The 25,202-nt window shown below is 43.6% G+C and overlaps 1 protein-coding gene and 4 non-coding genes across 5 annotated transcripts; all 5 read left to right on the top strand.

Annotated features, from left to right (window-relative positions):
• The first annotated feature begins 512 nt into the window (after window positions 1–512).
• On the top strand, window positions 513–1,288 carry LOC133923395 (uncharacterized). Its single transcript, XM_062368707.1, has one exon. The coding sequence runs from the start codon at window positions 581–583 to the stop codon at window positions 989–991; it is 411 nt and encodes a 136-aa protein (XP_062224691.1). The 5' UTR covers window positions 513–580; the 3' UTR covers window positions 992–1,288.
• An 821-nt stretch (window positions 1,289–2,109) lies between these two features.
• On the top strand, window positions 2,110–2,305 carry LOC133925711 (U2 spliceosomal RNA). Its single transcript, XR_009910981.1, has one exon. It is a non-coding gene; the product is annotated as a U2 spliceosomal RNA (small nuclear RNA).
• Window positions 2,306–5,475: 3,170 nt separating this feature from the next.
• Window positions 5,476–5,664, top strand: LOC133925712 (U2 spliceosomal RNA). The gene has a single exon (XR_009910982.1). It is a non-coding gene; the product is annotated as a U2 spliceosomal RNA (small nuclear RNA).
• Window positions 5,665–8,446: 2,782 nt separating this feature from the next.
• LOC133925713 (U2 spliceosomal RNA) lies at window positions 8,447–8,640 on the top strand. Its single transcript, XR_009910983.1, has one exon. It is a non-coding gene; the product is annotated as a U2 spliceosomal RNA (small nuclear RNA).
• A 12,298-nt stretch (window positions 8,641–20,938) lies between these two features.
• On the top strand, window positions 20,939–21,142 carry LOC133925724 (U2 spliceosomal RNA). Its single transcript, XR_009910992.1, has one exon. It is a non-coding gene; the product is annotated as a U2 spliceosomal RNA (small nuclear RNA).
• The last annotated feature ends 4,060 nt before the right edge of the window (window positions 21,143–25,202 follow it).

Genomic DNA, 25,202 nt, shown 5'->3' with positions numbered 1-25,202 from the left:
CTCTACCGCCCCACCGTTAGTTCCCTTCATGTTTGTTATTCAGTGCAGATCGTCACTTTCACATAGTTTTGGATCTATTAAGTAGCAAATTCCAGCCTTCTCTTTGGGTTATATAATTATCTCTTTATTCTCAAATAGTAATCAAAGTTTCTAAGTTTTAATATACCCATTATAGAACGACATCCGTATATCCGGTGATCGAGGGAATACAAGTATGTGTACAATCAATCATGTGCATTGGAAATATATGCTTGCAACAGTGCTGGTCTGCACTGGAATAGTAGTACCTATGGCTGCATGCATGCATGCAACACGTGAATCAACAAGTTGGGTGGCTTCGAATATTTCCTTCTGTTACTAAAATCGAGTGGTGACCGGCCGGTACAAGAAGGATCAATAACCAAATGGCTCTTGCAGCCCTGCGTGTATATAAAGCCCATGAAACTCGGCATAGTGAGATAATCGAGAGCTAAGCTGGTGTACATAAGAAAGCGAGAGAGAGAGAGAGAGAGAGAGAGAGAGAGAGAGAGAGAGAGAGAGAGAGAGAGAGAGAGAGAGAGAGAGAGAGAGAGAGACCCAAATGAACCTACAGGCCGAGCCCCTGAACCTGAAGGAGGCCACGGTCACATGCATTCCAAGGCTGCGCGGCGGCAGCGGTCGCCGACCGCGCCGGGGAGGCTCGTCGGCTGCTGCCGCGCCGGTGTCGGTGCTGGACCGGCTCCGGGACGTCATGCTGCGTCTTGCGATGCTGTCAGCCGCGACGTCGGCACCGACGACCAAGGGCACCCTGCTGCGGCCGGCGACAGCGACGCCGTCTAGAGCGGAGGCGCGCGTGAGCCCGGCGTACGCGGACTCGTACCGGAGCGAGGCGGTGGACGACTGCATCGAGTTCTTGAAGCGGTCGGCGGCCGGCGCGTCCGGCGGCGCCCCGGCAGCCGTGGAAGCGAGCACGGCGGCGTCACCTTTGCACGCGTCTGCACGTGCCATGTGAACCGGAATTAGGTGTACATCTTCGTTTGCATGGAGAGAATCTAATCCAGGTTGGTGTCTGTATATGCATGAGAGTTGGCACTTGGCAGCTAGGTGGTGGTGAGATGAGTGGGTGGGTTCATCGATCATGCATGCATGTGTTTGATGTCGTGGTGCCGTGTAAAAATAACCTCAACTTGTCAAGAACAATGTTGCTTTTACAAAAAGTAAATCACATGTAGAGGTGGTTAAGTGGAATATGCTTTGCTACATGCTGATCCGTAAGACAGCTCTATATCCTTGCACCAACCTTGTTGCAAAATTTGGTAGCAGAATGAGCCTATATGACGAGTGTCCCAAGTGTTCAACTTAGCAACGGCTTGTTCTTTTTAGGGGAGGCTATTTGCAGTGACTGCAATTTCTGATAAATAGGTAGATATCGGACTTCCTATAAATAGAAATTGTGATTTTATTCATCATATATATTAGATGGAGCACCCCAGGCCCCAATTAGTGAAGGCCTTGAGTTCACAACTACAGCGTAGGCTTTCCTCGAGGCCAACGTGTAGTCTCCCTGCCAAGTCCAATTTCAAAGCTGCGGCCTGTTACAGCCCATATACATGAAAAAAAGGTGCAAGCTACCTGTACGATTTTAGGGGTTGTTTGATCATGCGTACAGGCACAAACATATACAAGGCGAACACAAAAGGGAAACGAAATTATAGAAAAAGGGTAACCAAATGGGTTTCTGCTCAAGCTCTGTACGGACGGTTGGGCTTGCGAAATTTGGCCCAAACAAGTAACATGCACACCGGGTGTCACGGGGGATGGCTGAATTAGAGGTGCTCATTAGAGTTTGTTTGGTACCGCTTAGTTTCGAGATCTATATTGGATGTAGAGTTTGTAGAATAAAATAATAATTTAAACTTTTATTTTTAGTTCAAAATAAAAATTAAATGGCTAAATTAAATATCATCAATTCACCCACAGCTTCAATTCCAAGATTTTTTAAGCTTGATCAGCACCAAAAAGTCTTGGATCTAGAGATGTGCTAAACGGGGCCTAGTATCACCTCTAGCAGCTAAGGTGCCGCGTAGTGGGAGGACCTTATAAAAGAAGGCACGGCTCCCGTTGCAATTCATACCTTTCTCAGCCTTTTGGCTAAGATCAAGTGTAGTATCCGTTCTTATCAGTTTAATATATGATACGTAGGCTATATGCCTACTTTGATATTAAATTTATTTTTTGTTGGGGATGGTCTATCACAATGGCTTGTCATTGGGACCTTGCATATCGTCTAGGTGTTGCACTATAGCCTAGGTCTGGCAAACCCTAACCAAATAAATTTGATAAATTTTTTATCATAACGCTTATTTAAGTTTGTGTTTTAGTGGAAGATTGGTGATTGGTTGTTGCCGCAATGAGGTCTGAACATATGTCATTCTTGTGGGCTTAGGCCTACTAATGGGTTGGGCTCAAATAGGTTTGATGGGTTGGGTTGTCAATCGGGTTTATTTTGGATCGGTGGAAACGGGTTTACCTATCTAGTGAGTTGGGTTGGGTTTGTAATGAAATGGATTGGATGGGGGTTAGATGGATTCCTTGTTTCGGGTTCGAATGGGTTCAACCCATGGGTTGTCACCCAATCGGCAACCCATCATCCTCATCCGCCTGAGTGGTCTGAGGCCGAGCAAATCGGGGTAGTGGTCAGCTCCTAGTCACCGTCACCGCCGCTACAAGCTTCGACTGTTCTACACCACCGGATCTGGGCCACCACCACTTTCCTCATCGCTGTCTACAGTTATTCGCCCAATATTTGATCGGGAGCAGGGAAGACAGAAGAGCGGCTGTAGCTGCGGCATCTCATCTCCAGTCACCACCACTAACAGGTAGCCACAAGTCCCACGGCTGGTGTCTAATAGTGAGTGCTCCTCTCGTGCTCCTCTTTCATTTCCTTGGCCTACAATAATGTGATGTGATAATCTTGGCATTGCTATGCTGAGATAGGTTTTGGTTAAGGTTGAACCCTATTTGCACTATGGGGTTTCTTTAACATTGATAATGTGGTCATGCTCTGCAAGCAGTTTTTTTTTTATCCAAGTGTATGTCCAAGTGATAATGTGGTCATGCTGTGGTAATGCGTTATGTTTTTTATCCAAGTGTATATCCAAGTGAATGCTGATTAATGTTGCAATCAGCTTTTTTAAATACCCATATGCGTATCTTGTAGAATAGAACTGTCTTTACATTATGTTGGTTCTAATAAACTAAACCTTTTTTCTTATGAAATAGACATGTATTTTCATACTTTCGAGGGCTCAGGTACCAGCGATACCACTGATGATCATTCACCACAAACACCTAATAAGATGGCCAATGTTTGGGAGCACTTTGAGCATAATTTGATTATGGTAGAAGGTGTCTTGAAGGCAGTCTGCAAATACTATGGGTTGAAGATGACAAGTACTAAAAAACCGAGCACAAACAACCTTAAAAATCATATTGCTGAGTCTTGCCAAAAAATCACCGTTGATGATAGGAAAAGGTTTGTTGGTACAATGAAGAAAACCTAAGGTCCATTGAACTTTGATCCTCAAAGAAGCGGTGAGTTAATGGTCAAGCGGTGCATTCACGTCGAGGTTCCGTTCAATAAATTTGATGACCCATACTTTTCTCCATAGAAATGCAACCAACATACTTGATCCCTCAAAGAAAATGGATTTCTTATACTTCTTTTATGAGAAGGTGTGTGAGCACTATGTTGACATCGACACGAATATGATCTTAGCTAAAGAATGGTTGACCAAATACTTTGAGGAATATGAAAAGCTTCTCAGGAGAAATAATGCAAACTCGGCTCGCTTTAATGCAGCCGGGAGTACTTTGGATTCACCGGTCCTTTGAAAAAGAAAAGTAGAAGAAGAATTTGCTAAATGGTCCCATAGGAGAGGAAGGTGTGTTCCAAAGTCAGAGCTTAAAGCATATTTAGAAGACGAGTTTGTGAGAACTGATGAGAGGTTTGAAATTTTGAGCTGGTGGAAAACAAATACCAACAAATACCCTGTGCTATCAGCTATGGCATGTGATTTCCTGGCAATACCTTTGAGCATAGTTTTTTTAGAGTTCGCATTTAGCTGTGGCGGTCAGATTCTTGGTGACAATTGAAGTTTAATGACGCCAGAAACACTTGAAGCTCTTGTTTGTGGAAAATGTTGTCTATATGAATATCCAGGCAATGAAGGTAAAATAAATATTATGTTAAAAATATTTTGTTCTAAGTGTTCTAAAGGCGGAACTTAAGCTCTTAAGCAACGACTCAAGCTACTGCCGAAGCATCAAGTTCAAATTCTTAAAACCTCTAAAATGTTGAAATAATGTTATAACAAAGTTTAGCTTAAAACTACAGTGTTGTAATGCATAATTTCATTTGTAAATATATCTTTTTGTGTTTGTTGTTGAGATTTTCTGGTGGGGATGTTTTGATATGGAGGATATGTTGCTCAATCTTTTGTATTGTAAAGTACTGGTAGCAGGCCACAACAAGAAGTTGTAGGTAGCAAGTAGCAACAAGTTGCATGCAGCGGACCTGCTTGCTTGCACCCATGGGTTGAACCCATTGCTGGGTTGATTTGGATAGAATTAAGCCGGAGGGTTGGGTGGGGTGGGGTCAATGTATTGATTTTATGGGTTGGGTTGGGTTGGGAAAATCAATTGTTTTGCTATGGGTTTGGTTGGGTGTGGGGTGTGTTACAATCCATTAGCAGGTTTATGTGGGTTTAGGCTTCCACCCTGTTTGGCCCAAGTTCTCAATCTAAATGATATTGGACTGACCCTTACTATCAGTTCTGGGGTCTATGGAACACAAACACTACACAGTTTTTACGGCCTAACTGTATCTCATCTTTTCATTCTCTTGTTTCCAAACTCTGAAACAACAAACAAGTAAACTTGCAAACATAAGTCTCCTATTTAGGTGGTCATTACTTGCTTGGATCTCTAAGGTTGTCGGAGTCTTACATTCTGCCTAGATGATGGGTCCTTCAAGGCCAAGGGTTCTCTAGTCTTATAGTTTTTTGAAACTAGTACGCTATCACTCTTAGAGTATCTCCAAAAATATAGATAGTTTATATCTATAAGAGTTGTACATGACATCAATAGATAATATTATAGATAACCTCCTCAATAGATTAAATGCAGCATTGTCTATAAAATTAATTTAGACAAAAATACAATAGACTACAAGATCAATGTATTAAATAAACAAGACAAACAAAAGGGAAATGAAATTAAAGAAAAAGGGAAATCAAATGGGCTTCTGCTCAAGCTCTGTGCGAACTGTTGGGCTTGCTAAATTTGGCCCAAACAAGTAGCATGCGCACGAGGTGTCATGGGAGAGCAGAGACGGCTGAATTAGAGATGATGTCTAATTAGTACCACCTCACGTAGCTAAGGTGCTACGTAGTGGGAGGACGCTATAAAAGAAGGCACAGCTCCCCATTGCAACTCATATCTTTCTCAACCTTTTAACTAAGATCAAGTGTAGTATCAGTTCTTATCAGTTTAATATCTGATATGTGAGCCATGTGCCCATTTTGATATTAAATTTATTTTTTTGAGAAGGGTCTTACTATAGTGGCTTGCCACTAAGGCGCTTGCGTGTTGCACTACAGCCTTAGCCTAGGGCACGCCAATAAATCAAATTTAATATATATTTCTTCTTAGACTGAATCACCTGTGTTATTGGAAGAATGGTGGTGGGCTTGGGCTGTCACCGTACCTTGGCTCGGCCCAATGCACTCAATCCATGCTGTGTTGCTTGGGCTGGGTCTTACGAATGAGTTTCTTGGCCTTGTGGAACACCAACATTAGACCATTTTTTTTATCTTTTCATTCTCCTGTTTTCTACTTCCAAACTCTGTAACAAGTAAATTAGCCAACATAGGTACCTCGTTCAAGTGGTCAATGCTTCCTTGAATCTCATCTTGAACACAAGGGTCTAACAAAGCTTCTCGGAGCCTTACATTTTGCTAGATTAATGATGGGCACTTCAAGGGTTCCCTACTATTAAATTCTTCAAACTGTTATCATCACTCACCAGACAATACAACACAAAAAAATTGGTTTAGCTACAAATTGCAGCCATAGGACAAGCTGGTCTACATCCAAAACACTGACCGACTCCTTTCAAGATCATACAACCTAGTAGTAACTAGGTTGTATGACCAAAGTAACCAGAAAGAACTTGCACAAGAGAACTACCAGACAGAATTTTTGCCGAAGAGTGCTGGTCTCTTGTTGGATTGCATGTTTCAGTAGTTCAGCAACTTCTTCAGGTTTTTCAGTTTTTCAAAGATAACCTTAGGTGTCCTTCATGGAGATCGTAATCTTTCTATCCTGGAGTATATGGTGGGAAATAAATGATCTTATCTTCAACCAAGCAGGGGCGGAGCTATATGTAATCATCAGGGTCTTTTGACCCTGCTGACTTTGTGCTAATCCTAGTGATTTATGCTAATACTTAGTAATTGACACTGTTAATTGTTAATGACCATGTAATTACAACGAGAGACCCCAATGACCTTTTTCCCCCTGCGTCCGCCCCTACAACCAAGTGCTGCCTACATTAGAAGCTTGCAAAGCAGAGTTCAGGCATGAATTTGGCACGGTTATCCATAGGACATAAGCTACTTATTCCTCCCAAATCAGTAGCTGGCCAGACTCGCTGGCGTGATCCATATTTTCCTTTTTTTTCTTCTAAATGTACATAAACTTTGTTAGTATTTCTTTTATCAATATATTCACTATAACAGAACTGGTCATCCGCGTCGGATCATCAGTGCTGGCTAGGCAGAACCGGCAATAAGAAAGTATCAATACCACTTCATAACATCCCGCGCTCAATCAATAATTGAGCTAAGGTGAATCAGTGCCGGCTCTTGGCACAAACTGGTATTGATACTTTAGTTCCGGCTGGTAAATATGAATCGATATTGATATTTTTAATCAGTACCAGTTTGTGTTATGGAGCGATAGTGAATATTGGATTAGACCCGAAATTTAGATTTACTCTAGTTTTAGCTTGTGTACTGAGGTTTGACTCAATCGATCTCTCTCCCTTATTCAGACACTCCTCACTGCGGTCTCATTGCCCCCTTTTCCCTCTGTAGCTCGTCGAGACATCACCCCGTCCGCGCCAAGCTCTGATGTGCCGTCCATGCTCACGAGTTGCCTCTGACCACGAAGGCTCTCAAATCGAGTCTCCGCATTTCACAGGTCTATGGGTATAGCTAGCTCTGGCTCGGTGCAAAAAGACTGTCAGTACTTGTTTGTTTTGTTGATTTCTTTCATGAGTTGGTCAAGTGAATTCGTGCTTGTATTCTTTATAGCAGGATTCGGGAGACTTGCTTCAAAATGACTCTATTACAAGTGATATGTCTTAGGGTTCCTATAGATTAGCTTTAAAGTTTTTGTGTTTGTGTCGATCTGTATGACATTATTAGAGAATAAATCGAGAGTACATGTTGTGATGTACGAGGAATATCACATGCTTGCATTTGTGTGTTTTTATTCTGTTCTACGACTTGGTCGGTGACTTGTCGGATTGGGACAAAGGTGGCAGCAGTGGCAACTGAGCTGGCTCGAAATTGAGCTAGCTCTGTTTTTTTGCTCTTGGGAATCTTTTCATTGCCGGCTGCTAACCATGGATCGATAATAATACTTATTATCAGTACCGATTTTTAAACCGGTACTAAAGGTCACAGACTGTCAGTGCTAACTAATCAATACTGATTAAAAACCGTTATTGATGGCTTTTTAGCCAGCACTGATGACTATTCCTATAGTAGTAATTTGTCAGTATGGGCTTCCCCTTGTTCTTAAAAAAAAAGATGTTGAGGACTTAATTTTGGTTCATTGAGAAAAGTACAAGACCAATATGTACATAAAGAAAGACTTTTCAAAATGTGACCACAATCTTGGATTCAATATTTTCTCTAAGAGATCATTCATCGCATTCTTTTTGTCCATACTACTTTCTTCTGGTGACAAACAAAAGCAAGGCGAGAAAAACAATTAAGATAAGTCCATTTGCTCCAACAGGATACGGCCTGTTAGGTTTGCCAAATTTGGCGCAAGTAGCATGTGCACATCAGATGAGGGGGGCGGCTGAAGGAGCTATTTAATTAGTACCACACCGAGCAGTTAAGTTGATACGCGGCGGGAGGGCGCTATAAATCAAGACGCAGTTCTCCGTTTCAACTCATACTTTTCTCACTTTTTTTTCTAAGACTATCTTCAACAGCTACTTTAAATTTTTATCTTCAAAATACTATTACAGCATCCTCTATTATTATTACAGCATCTCTTATTTTTTTCTACTGTAGCAGCACTGTAGCACTAGGTAGAGGATCCGTTAGAGATGGATTTTCAGTACTACAATAGACCGCAAAATACTGTAGCACTAGAAAAGGGAGATTTGAGGTCTCTCTTGGAGATGGCCTAAGATGAAGTGTAGGATCTATTTTTATTAGTTTAATATCTGATACGTAGGCTATGTGTCTACGTTGATATTAAATTTATTTTTTAGAAGAGAGTCTATCATAGTGACTTGCCATTGGAATCCTCATGTGTCATCTAGGTGTTGCACTACAGTCTAGGCTTGGTGCACCGCAACCAAATCAAATTTGACAAATCTTTCATTATAGTGCTTACTCCCTCCGTTTCGCAATATTTGCCCACGCCCACCATTACGTACAAATCAAGAAATACTGAAATCGAGTGAAAAATAGAGTGAGATGACCATGCTACCCCTAATCAATGCAAGGATGAGAGTAAGTAACTCACTAACGTTAGAGTAAATGCATGCATGCACTCAAAGACATAGCAGGAAAATAGACCATAAAGCATCCTTAGTTACCGCAATGGACAAATAATTTGTGACAGATACTCTCGAGGCTATGGACAAATATTGCGAAACGGAGGGAGTAATTAAGTTCATGTTTCTGTGGAAGAGTGGGTGAATTGGTGATTAATTATTGCGGCAAAGAGATCGAAACTGGTGAATGGATGTTGCGGTCTCAATCTAAATGATATTGGGCTGTCCCTTACTATCAGTTCTTGAGCCTTTGGAACACCAGCATTAGGCCATTTTTAGGCCCCAACTGCATCTCATCTTTTCATTCTCCTGTTTACAAACTCTGAAACAACAAATGGGTGAACCTTTCAACATAGATATCCTGTTCAGGTGATCATTACTTGCTTGGATCTTTAAGGTTGTCTAAGTTTTACATTCTACCTAGATATGAGCCCTTCAAGGCCAAGGGTTCCCTAGGCTTTAGTTTTTTTTAAAAAAAAATGGTATGGTATCACGCTTAGAGCATCTCTAATAATATAGATAGTTTATGTCTACAAGAGTTGTACATGATACTAATAGATAACATTATAGACATCCTTCTCAATAGCTTAAATGTAGCATTGCCTATAAAATTAATGTAGGCCTAAATACAATAGACTACAAAATCAATGTACTAATTGAGTAGAATATCTCCTGGTTAGTAGTCTAAATTTTATCTCTCCTTATTACTCTCCCCTCCATGCTGACAAAAATCTGATATGAATAACCTTATATCTAGCTAACATTTATTATTGTAGATGCTCTTAAGTCAGCATGGTAGCTTAATTAATTACGTGTATGATTGAAAGAGTAGTAAGTGGAACATGCTTGCTCCATAAGATTAGTGCCATCATTGTACTTACGGTCCACTGGGATTTCGCAATTTATCTTGGTCCACTGTACTTGCACAATTCATCTTATAGATTACAGGTAGCTAACGTCGGTGTTTCTCGCGAGGAAAATACTCAAATTTCTTTGTGTATGGCGTTATAGAGTACGGGCGTGCTAGTATACAATTGTATACAGATAAGTAAATCAAACACATAAGAACACAAACAAAATAGGAAACTTGCATTCTTTATTGATTCTCAGGAATTTACATGTCTCCTCCTTTTACATATATTCTTGTATGGCACCTTAATACATAGACGATTGTATAATACTTGAATCCTAGAGTTTCGTAACAACTCTAGTTAATTACGTCCACATGCTTGAGCCTATAGACCACACCCAATTAAGCTGTGTCAAGCAATTGTCATTGTCGAGCCTTGTGTCCTGTACCATAGATGTATGATGTGCCGCATGAGATAAAGAAAAAAGTTAGGGTCATTGCTTTGGTGAGCGTCTCAATTCGTCGGTCAGTACATGATAAAATTTTGCGGCCTTGTTGGTCACTGAAAATAGTGACTTAGATATGAAACTTTCTGCTAGAACTCTGGCATCATGGAACATATGTCTTCTTATGCTTTAACCTATAGTGGAAGTGAGTGCAGCCATCAAAACAACATGATTTCCTATCTAGTCCACATGTACTGACAAGGTGCATGAACGTCACCACCAAAACAACATGGGTCTCGTAGACAACTTGTACCGGTAAGGCGTGTGAACGTCACCACTGAAATGACATGGATCATATATCTCTACTATATTAAACACGAGTGGGTCCCTGCTTCGCCTCTTCTCCTACTCTTCTTCCATCTAATAAAACCCCCTAAAATTTGAATAATTTACCCATTTTTTCCAACCACCCTCATCCTTCAGCTTCCTCGCCTTGTTACCAACTACGTATAGGAGTCCAATTTTACTAATAAAAATAAATGAAGAATTAAGAATGAAATTAGCAGATAGTCTCCTTCTCCTTTTTTGGATCCCATATGAAATCATATTATGACATCGCTCTCAATGTATTAGTTCGGCGATGCTCTCATAGTGCATCCATAACTCCATACCTTGAGTTTGTGCTTGATGTTACCGCATCCAATGTTTGTGTTTTCGTTGCAACACAAAGGCACTTAGGTAGTACCACTTGTATCTATAAGGTGCGTGATGCCACCGCCAAAATGGCATGGGTCTCGTGGACCGCTTGTACATGTAAGGTGCATCAGCGCCACTGCCAAAATGGCATTGGTTTTTGTAGATCACCTGTACCTGTAAGGCATGTGAACGCCATTGCCAAAATATCATGGGTCTCGTGGACCACTTATAGATGCATCAGTGCCGCTGCAAAAATGATGTGGGTCTCGTAGATCACCTATAGCTGTAAGGCGTGTGAGCACCGTCGCCGAAATGGCATGTGTCTCGTGGACCTCTTGTACCTGTAAGGCGCATCAATGTCATCGCCGAAATGGCATGGGTCTCATAAACGGCATGCATGCGATTAGGATGTCGCCATTGGCACCATTCACCGGAAGCTCCACATAGTTGCTAACGAAGTCAGGCTTTTGGGTTTGCAGCAGTAACTGTCTATTCCAAGCGTGTATTTTTGTTTCCTGGAAACAAACGATTGTGACTCTATGGGAGGATACTAGATTTCATACGCTCGATATCTTTGTAGCCGCGTTTAGCCCTCGAACATTCCAACATATGATGTTGCAATTACGTTGTGACATAAGTGACAAGGGAGACGAATGGGTTACTTTTGTTTTGGTTGGACTTTTGGTACAAGTTGGTGGGATGGCGGCGTGAAGGCGCCAACCTAAACACTGTGGCCAATACCCTAGCTTTTTCACTTTGACAGCTCAGAGTTTTGAGCTTACATGACGATGGGGATGAGGTCGCGAAGAAGACACACCACTGATTATGACCACTGCACCAACACAGATAGACTGCAATAGGAGATATGAACAATTCCTTTAGAACAATAAAGGTATGTAGGCAATAGATCATGGCATGGTGGTGGTGACGAGGATCTTGTATAGCTACGCACATCAAGCTGTCGATGCTTCTTCTGCGACGACCCTTCTTTGGTTGTCTTATGCCCTTGTCCACCAAAGTCTGGATCACCTCTATGGCTTCCTTGGTCAGGGGTTGCTTGAAGCATTGCATATAAGAGGATAGGACTTCATCATCAGCTTTTTCTGAAGGTGACAGGGAACCGAGCTTTTTGGCTAGGACATCTTGCGCTAATTGCAAATGGTCTTTCCCTGATGTCGCTTTTCTTGCTAGTATGTCGCTTCTTTTTGGAGTCTTGGAAGTGCTGGGAGTGTTCGGTTCTATTTTCGAGCTTGAACATATGTTTATGGCAAGTGTATGTTGAATTACCAGTGGCAGAAGAGGCAATGTAACTCTATAGATGAAAGCTTGAACAATAGGTACCTCAGCATGAACATCAGACACCTCAGTTTGAGATTCATCTTCGTGGGTCAGTGACACTTGCATAGCATCCTACCTTGGTTTAGTAGTGTCCTCTTCTGTGGCTGCCATGTGAAGGTCCTCACCCCAATGCATTCCGACCGACGCAGGAGAATACACCGGTGATGACAGAGGTGGGCTGTGTAGCGTGGGTGTTGTCTCATGCTGACATGCAAACATATCATTATAGGTAGATTCTATGAGTATCAGGTTGAAATCCCTGGTGAGATTAGGTTCATGGACCTTGCTGGGGTCACTCATGATCAACGGCGGCATAATGTAAGCTAGGTATGTCTTGCCTGGTTGATGTGGCCACTGGCGTGGCAAAAGAGACCTTGCGGCACCATTGGTTCTTCATGATGCCCTGCCTGCGCCTGAAGATAGGGCTACGTAGTGGAGAGGTGGACGTTAGGCTACCTACCACATGCCGACGGCCGTAGCAGTGTGTCTCGTCATGGCCATGCAGATAGTCACGGTCATCACGGCATGGGGACGAGAGGCGAGTCCAGAGGGAGAGGCTGCGGTGCCGGTGCGTGCCCCTCCCACCGTGGTCTTCATCGCGATTATCTTCTCTATCTCTACCCTCCCATATTGGTGTTAGGTTCTAGTTGCAGGGGTGTAGTCAGCCTGGATGCCACCACTAGGCTTGTCGTACTCCCACTCGAGTATCTGCTCCCACCTCCTGTTGTTGCGCCTCTGGTCACGAGGATTGTCAGTAAGGAACTTAAGGTCATGTATTACCTCCAAATGAACGAACAACCGGTAAGTCTGGACACTCTTGACATTTGTTGGCTCATCACAGTGGATCTCCACCATAGGAAGAGGTACGATGGGCAATGGGAGCTCACGGTCTGCATAGTCGTGATCCTCTCAGCTGTGTATATATAGAGTGAACAAGAAAGTAGGTTTCTATGCATGGCAATTTCTGCTACCGTAATTATCGGACGGTGAGCATAATGTCACTCTTGCAAGGTACGATAAGCCAGACCATAGCGTCAGCTGTTGAGATATCTACAGGCCACAAGCGCCAATGGCCACGCATGATGAGCCTAGAGTTTGATTGGAAGCTTCTAGAACGCAAATGTACCGGCAACATGTGAGGTCGTATACGTATACACATATTTATATTTAACATGGGCCACAATTGTATGCCATCTCTAATTGATCGATGTATAGATACTAAATAGGTTATGCATGTCCAAACCAGTCAAAACACATGGCCGTTTCAGGGATTGAACATATCATGGCATCATCGTGAGAAATCTTAGCTATAAAAGATAACCAAAAGGAACGATATGGGAACCAAACCGGATGGGCCTCCCCTCTAACTCACTACGATTTGTTAGGCTTGCTGATAAGTTCACCTAAATAATTAGAATGCCCACATAAGGAACAGAGTTGTTTAATTAATTAGTACCACATGGAGCACCATCGCACATTCCAATTCGTACCTTTTGTCAGCCTTTGGCTAAGATCAAGTGTAGTATCTGTGTTCTTATCTATACTATTTAACAAATATGTAGTGATCGTTCCAAGATAAGACAGGACGTCCTGCCATCCCCAGATCCCACCTATGGCCCACCCCTGATTACGTTCCAATCCCCCAAATCATGTTTCATCTGTCTCTGCTTCTGTCCACAGCGTCCTCTAACACCGCCCGTGTTTGCCTCCACCCACTGTGATTTCCTATGCTCCCATGCTATCCTTCTATGATTGCCTCCGCAAAAAGGAGCTGCAACGACCCGGACGCCTACCACGAAGGAGCCCTCCACCGCTGAGGTCACCGAATGCGAGTCCCTGGAAGAACCCTCGGTCGCCGCTGATGCCAAACGCAAGGAGCCCTCCGCCACCGGGGTGTCGCGGACACCGAGCACAAAGGATCCCGCTGCCACTAGGGATGCCGAACGCAAGTAGCTGGAAGGACCCTCAATTGCTGCGGACGTCGACCGCGAAGGAGCCCTCCGCCGCTGGGGACGTTGAGCGTGAGTCGCTGGAAGGACCCTTAATCACCGCGGACTCTGAACGCTAGAAGAAGGACCCCTCTGCCGCGGACGCCGAACACGAGTCTCTAGAAGGATCCCTCCACTGCTGGCCTGACGTGGAGGCCTTCTTACCTTTTATTTTTGCACAAAGAAGGTATTGGATATAAATATCAATATATATATATATATTGATATATAATGCTTAGTCAGATTAGCACGCACAATTAAGATGATGTGCAGATCAATTTAGCATGTTCGTTTTGAATGCATTGCCTTTCTAGGGAAACATTCATTTTTAGCTACTGGTTTTGAATCTTATTAATTTAGCTTCTATAAGGATATATTTGTTTTTTAGCTACTGGTTTTGAATGCCTTTCGAAGGATTCAGCAAATAAATGTTGTTTGGCTGGCTCAAAGTTTTTGTTAGGTGTGAACAAGAATCCCCATACCCCAATTTAAAATCACAAATAAAACACATGATAAAGTACACATGGTAGTGATCAAGTCATCACCATATTGCTCCTTCCATAAATGTTGTTTTTACAAACTTATATTGCTGACATATCTGTGATTTTAATTGTGCGTCCTTATATAAAGTAGTTTCACCTTTTATTTACACTCTGCCGACAGCCACCTCCGAAGGAAACGCCGCCATTGCGCCTCCCATGCCGTCCCACACCTCGATCTTCTTTCGGCAGCAAGTTTTCTTCACATCCAAGGTGACGAATCTGTTCCCACACCTTTTATTTACATTTTGTCTTGCGTACAAATTCAGTCAGTAGGCAATTTTTCCCATATGATCATGTTGTCTGATGTTGGTTCTAACTTCCATTGATACTCATGTATATCCCCTGTTTGTTGAAACTAGCAGGGCTAGATTGAAAACAACTGGTCAATTTGCTATTAAATCTCGATACTGACCAAAAGTTTTGTATTACGGGGACCAAAGTCAGTATTATCTATGGTTTAAACTAATGTTTTCTTTCTTCCCCTTGATCTCAAAACTAGATTTAGGCCCATTTGTCTGAGCTCCAGCTGATGACTCACATGCCAACCTTCCAATTTCAGTGCATTTTGACTCCAGCGGTGGTCAAGCTTCTGAGCCTACGGTGTTTGGCTTAATATTTCAAATCTAGCATAGAATCCCGGCTTTAGAGCTAAGCAACACGACACCTTCAGAGGTATTAGTAGTTACTCTGCTCTTAATTCTTGACCCAACAAACCATTGCATATAAACCCGTTAATAAGTAATTGGTTTGATCTATCTTATTTGACCTGCCTGCAAAAAAAGAAGAGAAAAAACAGCAAGCTAGCTAGAAAATCAAGTCAGTCTGGGCACCTACATATGTGCATTGGTCAGTGAAAATTTCATCAGTACCGTTAAATGATTTAGTATACAGGGAATATTAGTAAATATTTTTCTCCTAAACAAAATTTCTGCTCAACCTCATAATGGGAGAAAATGAAGCTATTATTTGAACTCTAAGCAAACACATACTTAACCGTCCCTTGATTGGCAGCTACTGAACTTGAAAACAATAGAGGCAGGGGGCATGAAACCTATCATCTGAGCTCTATAATTTTGAATGGTTTCTAAATATTATCGCAAAAAGTTTGGAAGGCAGAAATATATAGTTCATTGTCAATTGGGTGCTTTTATCCATTCATTCAATCAGTTGTAGGGAGTTAAATTAAGTATGATGTTGGGATACAAAACCACCAGTATAATGAAAATGCAATCTACATTAGCTATCTGCATATTTCTGAATTCAAATGGTTTCAGGTAGAAGTGAGCAGAAATAAATATTTCAAATAACATAACGTTCGCATTGGTTAATTTTTTAGCTAATAGACTTAATTAGTTGATGCGAGCCCACCAAAGGTAGGGGTGTCCTGCATGCAGCGTGCTGTGAGAATTTGATTTTTTTTATGCCTCTATGCCTCAAATCCGGTAGAAGTTGTTTAGGAGAACCTTGCCTTGTATTTTCATGCTTTGAAGTAGAGGTGCTGGATGAGTCAAAACCCCAGTCTTTTCAAACAAGTAACAAATGAGCTATGGTTTAGGCACTGCACCTATTGGGGAGAACAAAGGGATTCCTTTCATCTATTTGCTTCTGACTTTAGTTCCATAAACTTCCCTGTCATGTGGGGACGGCAATACCAGCGACGTCCCCGCACGCGCGTCGCCGCCAGGAGCACGTCTGGCGCGCCAGAAGGGGCGCAGCCACAGCAGCCGGCAGAAATTAGTGGCTAGGCTGCCATTCAGGGGAGAGCAGCATGCGGATCAGCATGCAAGGAAGGCTAGAATTAAGGGATTCTTAGAGTTTGTTTCCTTTTATTTAGCAGGCCAAGTGCCTACATAAGGGATGTACCCAGCTCCCTTTGGGGCAAGCAATAACAACCAATTCCCTAATCTCCCCCTTTCTCTCTTAATCTCGCCCCCTTCACCATTGAACGCCCAGGGAAGAACCCCGGCGCCACTATCGGATCAAGCTACGAACTTCGTAGCTGCAGTCCTGCTGTCTTGGGCGCCGACGCCCTTGACATTCCCAGTGTACAAACTCTCAATGTTTTTTTTAATTCAATCGGTGCTCTGTATTTCCCTGCTCCTTTGCAATTTGATCTCTTTACTTCTGTTATGTCAAAGAAATTTCATGCCATTGTGTGTGTTCCACGCGAGGATTGACTTCATAATCTAACAAGGAGGGGAAAGTGTTAAAATGCAACTTTGTGTGCTGTGATCATTATCTGATTTACAAGTACAGCTATTGTTTCATATGAGTGTTTCGTAGTGCACGCTGTCCAATATAGATGGAAGGTTCTGTCAGGATTATGTAAACACCGCAATCAGATCAATAGGCTGATGGCAATAATCGAGTCTATTATCCAAGAATTCCTTAATAATTCACCATCTTTATTTGTCACGTAGTGTTGATACAATTTGGTTTGTAAGCACTGAGCAGTAAGTAGTGTCTTCATTCCATCTCCGTAGCTGGTGATGCACATTCATGTTCTCCATCATTTAGATGGCAGTGGCGCAATCTTGAGTGAGTCTTGAGTGTTGGTACATGATCAAAGTGTTGAACAGAAACAACAAAATAATGGTGTGAGTATTATTGGATAAGCATATGGCGTGAGTATTATTAGATAAGCACTCCAATTCAGTTGTGCTTCATGCCTAATTTGGTAATGTGCCTTTATGGTTCGAATTCTAAAAGAATAGACACAACATTTCAATTTTTTATGATCTTATCAAGAAAAAAGGATGGTTCCATACATGGGCACCCTCACCATCGAGAAGCAAGGGATATCATTACCAGTTTTTTTCATATCGTCCTGCTCATGGATGTCGTCTAACTATTGGTCTGGGCTGTCCAGGATTTTGATGGAAGCAGAGGGAAATAGTTGTGAACATACATCTGTCAGGTGAGGTTCATTGAATCAATTGCCAATACAAGATTTTCTTTGGTGTCTTTGTCGCTGATGGCGCCTTCAAAATGAATCGGGAATCACACTCCATTCAGAGACCTAACCAACACCAGCGGTAATGTTTATATCAAATAATGCCTAAAGTTCCCTTTTGACACTAAAGAACTAAATAAATGTTGTGTTTTCTTTATATGGTCTCAACATTACTACAGTTGGTGGATCCACACAATCCGCTGTGCAGCCACCAATCCTAGATCCCAAAGAACGTAAGAGGCAAAGGGAAAGGGAACGTTATGCCCATAACAAAGATGAATTACTAAAAAATGGTGTGAAGCATGCACATGCTTAAGCCCCAACCGAACTGTGAATTCGGTGATGCGAAGAAGTTCGAGTATGAGCCTAAGGGGTTCTGTTGTCGTAAAGGAAAGATCAGTCTGTCCAATCCAGATATGCCACCCGAACTTACGAGGCTATGGTCAAACGTAGATTCGGACGCCAAGCATTTTCAGGACAGCATTAGGTTCTTCAATGGCCATTTCTCATTCACTTCTCTTTATTGTCGCCTTGACAGCAAGACCACCAACATGGCAAGTAGTGGTATCTACACGTTTCGAGCTCACGGTCAAATGTACCACAACATACATTCATTTGAAACTAATGGCTTGGACCCCCAACATCTATAGAAGTACTTCTATGATGACGACCCAAGTCTAGAGCACCGGTATCGGTGATGCCGCGAGAAGCAATACTGGCAAGACCAAGAAGTCATCGCAAGGCTGGTTGGCATACTTCATGACAACCCATACTCTTAGCAGTTCGGCAGTATGGGACAGGTCGAAGACCTTGAGGATTACCGTGTGACACTAAATCTTGATAATAGGCTCGACCAAAGGATGTATAATGTACCCCTCACTTCAGATGTGGCAGCCATGTGGGTCGAGGACAACGAGCAACGGAAAAACTTTGACTATAGCGTTATCCTGCATAGGAACAACAATGAGACATATGGCATCCGGTTGTATCATGCATGCTATGACCCTTTGTCATACCCTCTTTTCTTCCTGAGAGGCGAAATTGGTTGGCATTCCGATATCCCAAAGGTTGGTGTATCCATGGATGCGGTTAGGGCGGCTCGTGCAGCTCATGGTAACAATAACGAGGATCCAGGTTGATATTCTCGTATAATTAATGCTTTTAGCAAGGGTTTTGCCTTTGTATTCATTTATATCTCTACTAACATATGTCGTCTAATGCTCCACGTAGGTTCAAATAGTAGGTTGTGGGTCTCTGTGAGGGACTACTACCGCTACAAATTCAAAATGAGGTCAGTTATATTCAACTCGATATTGTTTGGCAAAAGTCTTTTGTAGCAGTTCTCGGTCGATACTTACATCAAGATCGAGAGTTCGCGGCTAGACTACATATGGAATCATCAGATGGAGATAAGGGCGGACGTCTATCAAGGCTTGGTGGACATCTTTAATGCTGGAGAGCATAGAGCGGATGTCATCGACAAACGGACCGTGCTGGCTACATTGTTTATCGGAGGACCTCAAGATAGGAGGTGTCAATGCATAGATGCTATGACATTGGTGTGAAAGTACGAGAATCCAGACATCTTCCTCACGATGACCTGCAACCCTAACTGGGAAGAGATCACGTGTGTGCTCGAGCATGGCTAGATACCCCAGGATTGCCCGGATCTCATCGTGCGTGTTTTCAATGCGAAGCTCGAGGAACTAAAGAAATAGTTGTTTGCGAAGCACATGCTTGGTAAGGTCCAGGCCTATGTCTATGTTGTGGATTTCTAGAAGAGGGGATTGTCACATGCCCACTTCTTGCTGATGATGCAGGGCAAGTACAAGCTCGTGTGTTCGGAGCAATATGATTGTATCATCTCTATCGAGCTCCCATACAAGCAAAAGTACCCAGACCTATACAAGATGGTTATCAAGCATACGATGCATGTCCCTTGTGGTGTGCTGAACTCCCAGTGCTTGTGCAAAAAGGATCATTGTTCATGCAAGAACCATTAATCGTGTCCTTTCAAAGCGGCTACCATGCAAGGCAAGGATTCCTACCCGGTGTACAGGAGACACGATAACGGTCGCCATGCAACGGTTGAAAAATACCAGCTAGACAATAGGTGGGTTGTCCCTTACAACCCTTACCTCTTGCGGCTGATTTTAGAGGAGTTAACAATGTTATCATGTGCAAATTAGCGGCTCCTGTTACAACGCACGAGCATCTAACTATACTGTCTAATTTGCACACACATGCAGGGCAAAGCCATCCTTCATCCCCCGGAGGTACTAGACATAAAAACAGTTACAAATGAGCAGCAGATCTGCCATGTGGCAGCACAGAGAATCAACTTCTTAGATCCATTGATGTAAGTAATATCTATGCATATGCTTGATGTCATCTTGTGCAAATTTTGTTTGTGTTGCAACGCACGGTTACTCAACTAGTTATTTTTATATACAATACGTAGGTCATATTCCTATTTTGATATTAGATTTTTTTTTTAGAGGATCCATCATAGTGGCTTAACATGGCCCTTGCGTATCACCTAGGTGGTGTTAAAATACATCCTAGGCTTGGCGCACCCCAACCAAAACAAATTAAAGTTAATAAGGCCAATCCTAGTGCATTAAGCTAATACTTAGTAATAATTGACACTTTGTAAATTGTTAATGACCATGTAGTTACAATGAGAGCGACCCCAATGACCTTTTTCTTTCTGCATCCGCATTTAAAACCAAGTGCTGCCCACAGTAGCAGCTTGCAAAATAGAGTTCGGACATGAATTTGGCACAAAAGCTAGTTTCCTTCCAAATTAGTGGCTGGCCAGTATCGCTGGCATGATAATATTTTCCTTTTTTTTTTCTAAACGTACATAAACTTTGTTATTTCCTTTATCAATATATTCATCAGTAGGGGCTTTCCCTTGTTCTAAAAAAGAGAAGTTGAGGACTTAATTTTGGTTCATTGAGAAAAGAGCAAGACCAATCTGTATTTGGCCATAATCTTTGATTCAGTATTTTCTCTAAGGGAACATTGACCGCATTCTATTTGGCCATAGTGCTTTCTTCTCGTGACAAACAAAAGCAAGGCGAGAAATAAAAAGATAAGTCCATTTTGCTCTAACTGGATACGGCCTGTTAGGTTTGTCAAATTCGGCCCAAGTAGCATCTGCACATTGGATGAGGAGGGACAGCTGAAGGTGCTGTTTAATTAGTACCACCTCTGTCAGCTAAGGTGCCGCGTAGCCGGAGGATGCTATTAAAGAAGGCACAGCTCTCCATTACAACTCATACCTTTCTCGGCCTTTTGGCTAAGATCAAGTGTAGTATCTGTTCTTATCAAGTGTAGTACCAAAGTCCCGAACAAGGAAAGCCTTCGCTCTAAGGGAAGTTGAAGGCTTCTGGGTGTGACACGTGTTTAGAGGTAAATAATCGTGATTCCTCTCTCATCTCGGGTACAATATGACCATATTTATAGTCCGTACTCAACCACTCCACGCTAGGATTTACAGTTTCACCCTCTCAACTGCCACATTCTCGGCATATTCGGGGGCATTATGGTACAATCAAGTACATTTACATAATTACAACTCTGCCCTGTGTAGTTAAGTAGGCCTCGACGTCCATTTGTGGTCTTCGGCCAATCTCATGGCTGCGCTAAGCTCCTCTCCAGCTTCCAACCGAAGGTTCGCCATGACCTTCGCTCCTGTCCTCCTGCGCCATGAGTCGACCTTCGGCCTTCGGCCGAAGGTACGCTAGTACCTTCACACCCTTCGGTCAGCGGAATCACTGGTCAACCTTTGGCTTCCGACCAAAGGTCTGCCGCAGGTAAAGGCAACGCTCTACTCGGACCTTAGACATCAAGTCTTGAAGTCATGACCCTTTGTGTTTCAAGAAGCTGGAGATCCTTTCGTACATGATGCATTGCTGACCACCTTCCTCGACAATGGCTACTACTTCGGTCATGTTGGCCCCTTCGATATCGACTCATCATCACTAATGAGATTGTTGGTCTAATCTTCCGATAGGTAGTGAAAAGTCGGTAGGTGGAGAACTCGACGTTGATGATCCAAAGGCTTCGACCCAAACAGATCGTCTCCCTTGCAATCACTACACCACAGCTCCGTTGGTTATCAACCGTGTCGCGCGGTTGACCTCGCCAAGAAGGCTCAATCCCTGCAAGCGTACCGAGAACACAAGCATAAACGTAGAAGATGCAATCTAAAATATTGCGAATAGAATTCAAGCACTCGAAGTTGGGGTTCCACAAACACTTGCGGCGGCCTAGTCAGTCTGGAACAAGAGCGAAAATCTCACAATCTGTGTGTAGATCAATATCTAAGCAAAACCCAACCCTAATTGGGGCGGCGGCTACTATATATAAGAGACTAAGGTCGGCCAAGGACCCCTGGACGCGTCCCTAATGGACTCCAACACATTACAACAAAAAGATGGTGGCGCAGCACCCTGATAGATTCTGGATGTTCATTTGTTTCGATAATTCCTGTTGACTCAGAAAGAATTTGGACATGGGACTAGTCCCATTAGAAAGCCTATCTCCTTAGCTTTCCAACCATGTGTAGAACGTCAAAAACGGAGTCCGTATGCGTCCTGGGCGACGATTTTAGTGCAGTCTAGTTCTGGACTCCGAAACAGACTCGAATTTGATTGGACCTCCACCTTGGCTTGTGTGCCCTTGCTGGTCTTCTCCCGTGTTCCTAAGTAACAATACATCACAATTATTTAGTAGCATACCATCCTTATCAAAATATAAAGGAACACTAAGGAACGAGCTCACCTCATGATTTAGTTGACGTGCACGAGCTCGTGTCAATGGACCTATTGTTGGAGGAATACTCGGTGTGTGTGTATCCGAAAGAGTGATGTCCTCATCAATCACCTTCGGCATTGGCATCAACTCAGACCTTCAGCTTCAACAGCGTCGATGAGACTCCGGATGGAGTCCTCGACGACTTTTCCCCTGTCTACTTTGACTAGAGGGGCCTTTGGCCACATCGATGACTTCGTCTCCATCGACTTCGACTATGTCGACCAGAGGGGCTTCAGCCATGACAACTTTGCCTCTATCGACTCTGACTACGTCTAGAGGAGCTTTGGCCGCGACTACTTTACTTTGGTCGCGACGGTTTCACCTCTGTCAACTCCTACTATGTCGACCAGAGGGGCTTTGGCCACGACTACTTCGCTTCGATCGCAACGACTTTGCCTCCGTTGACTAGGTGTTGACTATGGCCGCGACGCCTTTGATTTGTCGATTTTGACATTGACTAGGGGGCCTCCAACACACAACTTTGCCTTTGGCAGCTTTGACATCGATAGAGGGTCATCGTCCATGACTACTTCGCCTCCGTCAACTCTGACATCAACACAAGGGCTTCATCTTCGTCGACCATGGCGTTGACCAGAGGGGCTTCACTCATGATGACTTCACCCAAGCCGACTAAGACTACATCAACTATGCGGTATCTTTCACCACTCACGAACATCGGCCAAGAGGGGCTACAGGGGGCATCCGGATTAAAGTCTCGTCCCAGGTCCCAAGAGTTTGGACAGCGCACGTAAGCAGAGACACGAGGACACCATGGACTTCAGTGAGCCGTGATAGTAGTCTTCAAACTCGGCTACCTACGTTGAAGCTGCTTCCGTCGAAGCCTCGGTAGCAGCTTTCACCGAGCACTTCACTGAAGACCCCTTCGCCGGAACCCCCTTCACAGACCAGGATGAAGAAGGAAAGCCTTCGCTCTGAGGGAAAGCCGAAGGCTCCTGGTTGTGACACGTGTTTCGAGGTAAATAATCTTGATTCCTCTCTCATCTCGGGTACAGTATGGCCTTATTTATAGCCCGTACTCAACCACTCCACGCTAGGATTTACAGTTTCACCCCCTGAACTGCCACATTCTCGGCATATTCGGGGGCATTATGGTACAATCAAGTACATTTATATAATTACAACTTTGCCCTATGCAGCTAAGTGGGCCTCGACGTCCATTTGTGGTCTTCGACCAATCTCATGGCTGCGCTGAGGGCTCCTCTCTAGCTTCCAACCGAAGGTTCGCCACGACCTTCGCTCCTATCCTCTGGCTTCATGAGTCGACCTTTGGCCTCCGGCCAACCTTCGGCTTTGGACCAAAGGCCTGCCGCAGCCTTCGCCAACGCGGGCGGCAGGAATAGTAGACGTGCCTTCGGGCTTCGACCAAAGATCCGTCGTGGCCTTCGCCCACACGGATGGAGGTCATGGGCCAATCTTCGGGCTTTGACCGAAGGTACGCCATGATTTTTGCCTGCATTTCCTGAAACAACACTGCAACACCCATGAGTGTATAGCCACCAGTAGATTTCAACTTGCCATACGAAGGGGGGGAGAGATCATCCCCAACAGTAGCCCCCTATGTGTAAGGTTCATCTTTGATGGCTGAGCCTGTAAACTGAAAGATGTCTGTCAACGCCGTCCCCTTCAGCCTGTCGAGGGCTTGTGGGGGGCAGGTTGCATTTTTGTAGATTCCCGTCTGAACTGTTGGTTGCTGTAACAATATGAATTTTATTATTATTATTATTATTTTGTTTTTGGTATGACCATCTTGCCCCTCAACAACCATTACATCAATGGGCATTAAATGTCTTCGCTGGACACCGAAACGTCTTTTCAGGCTTCGTTTCGAATTCCAATGCGTCTCGTTTTAACCGCTCTCCTTTGCACTGCTATAAATACAACTGCAAGGTGATTTCTTTTTAGCGTGTGCCATTGCTCAAGCTGCAGCTCTCGTACGAAGCGTCGCATTCTCTTGCTTCCGAGGCTCTCGCCTTCTCAGATTTTTGAACTCAGCGTGATGGCACTGAAGGCTAGGTCGAACCGCCCGAAGACATATTGGATTGGATAGTAGAACGTAGATGACGAAGTGCTAGTTGGCCTTGTGAAGGAAGGACTGATCAGCGACATTTCGAAGGTTAGGCTCCCAGGGAGCCATGAGACGCCGGAGCCTGCTGATGACGAAGCGGTCGTCTTCATTGACTATTTTTGCGCAGGCATTCGCTTCCCTTGCGATGATATGGTGACCAAGGTATTGAAATTATTTGAAGTGTACTTATACTAGCTCACGCCCAATGACATTGTGAGGCTAGGTCTATTCGCTTGGGCTGCTCGATCCGAAGGAGTGAAAGCGTTAGCCAGGGCCTTTGCCGCTGCCCATGGACTTCATCACCAGCTGAAACCCTTATTCGCCCGTAGCGTGCAGAGCAAAGCACAGTATGGGTGTTTAAATTTCGCTTATCATGCTGGATTGTCCACGCCTGCCATTGTGTACAAAAATAAATGGTAGAAGGACTGGACGCAATGGTGGTTCTACCACAAGGTGGACCAATAGGAATTTCTTGTTTCAAAATGCGAAGAGGTGAAGGGGAACCGCACCCCCGACATGCAATTGAAGGAGTCTCAGCGGCTGGCTCTTGAAGCCTTCGCCAGATTTGCGAAGTATTTGTCCACCTGAGACCTCGTAGAAGAATTCATAGCCGTCGGAGTATGGCCCCTCAGCCGGG

This window comes from Phragmites australis, chromosome 7 (genome assembly GCF_958298935.1).
Source record: "Phragmites australis chromosome 7, lpPhrAust1.1, whole genome shotgun sequence".
Classification (NCBI taxonomy): Eukaryota; Viridiplantae; Streptophyta; class Magnoliopsida; order Poales; family Poaceae; genus Phragmites; species Phragmites australis.
The sequence above is the reverse complement of the archived record's forward strand: the minus strand, read 5'-3'. Positions and strand labels throughout refer to the sequence as shown.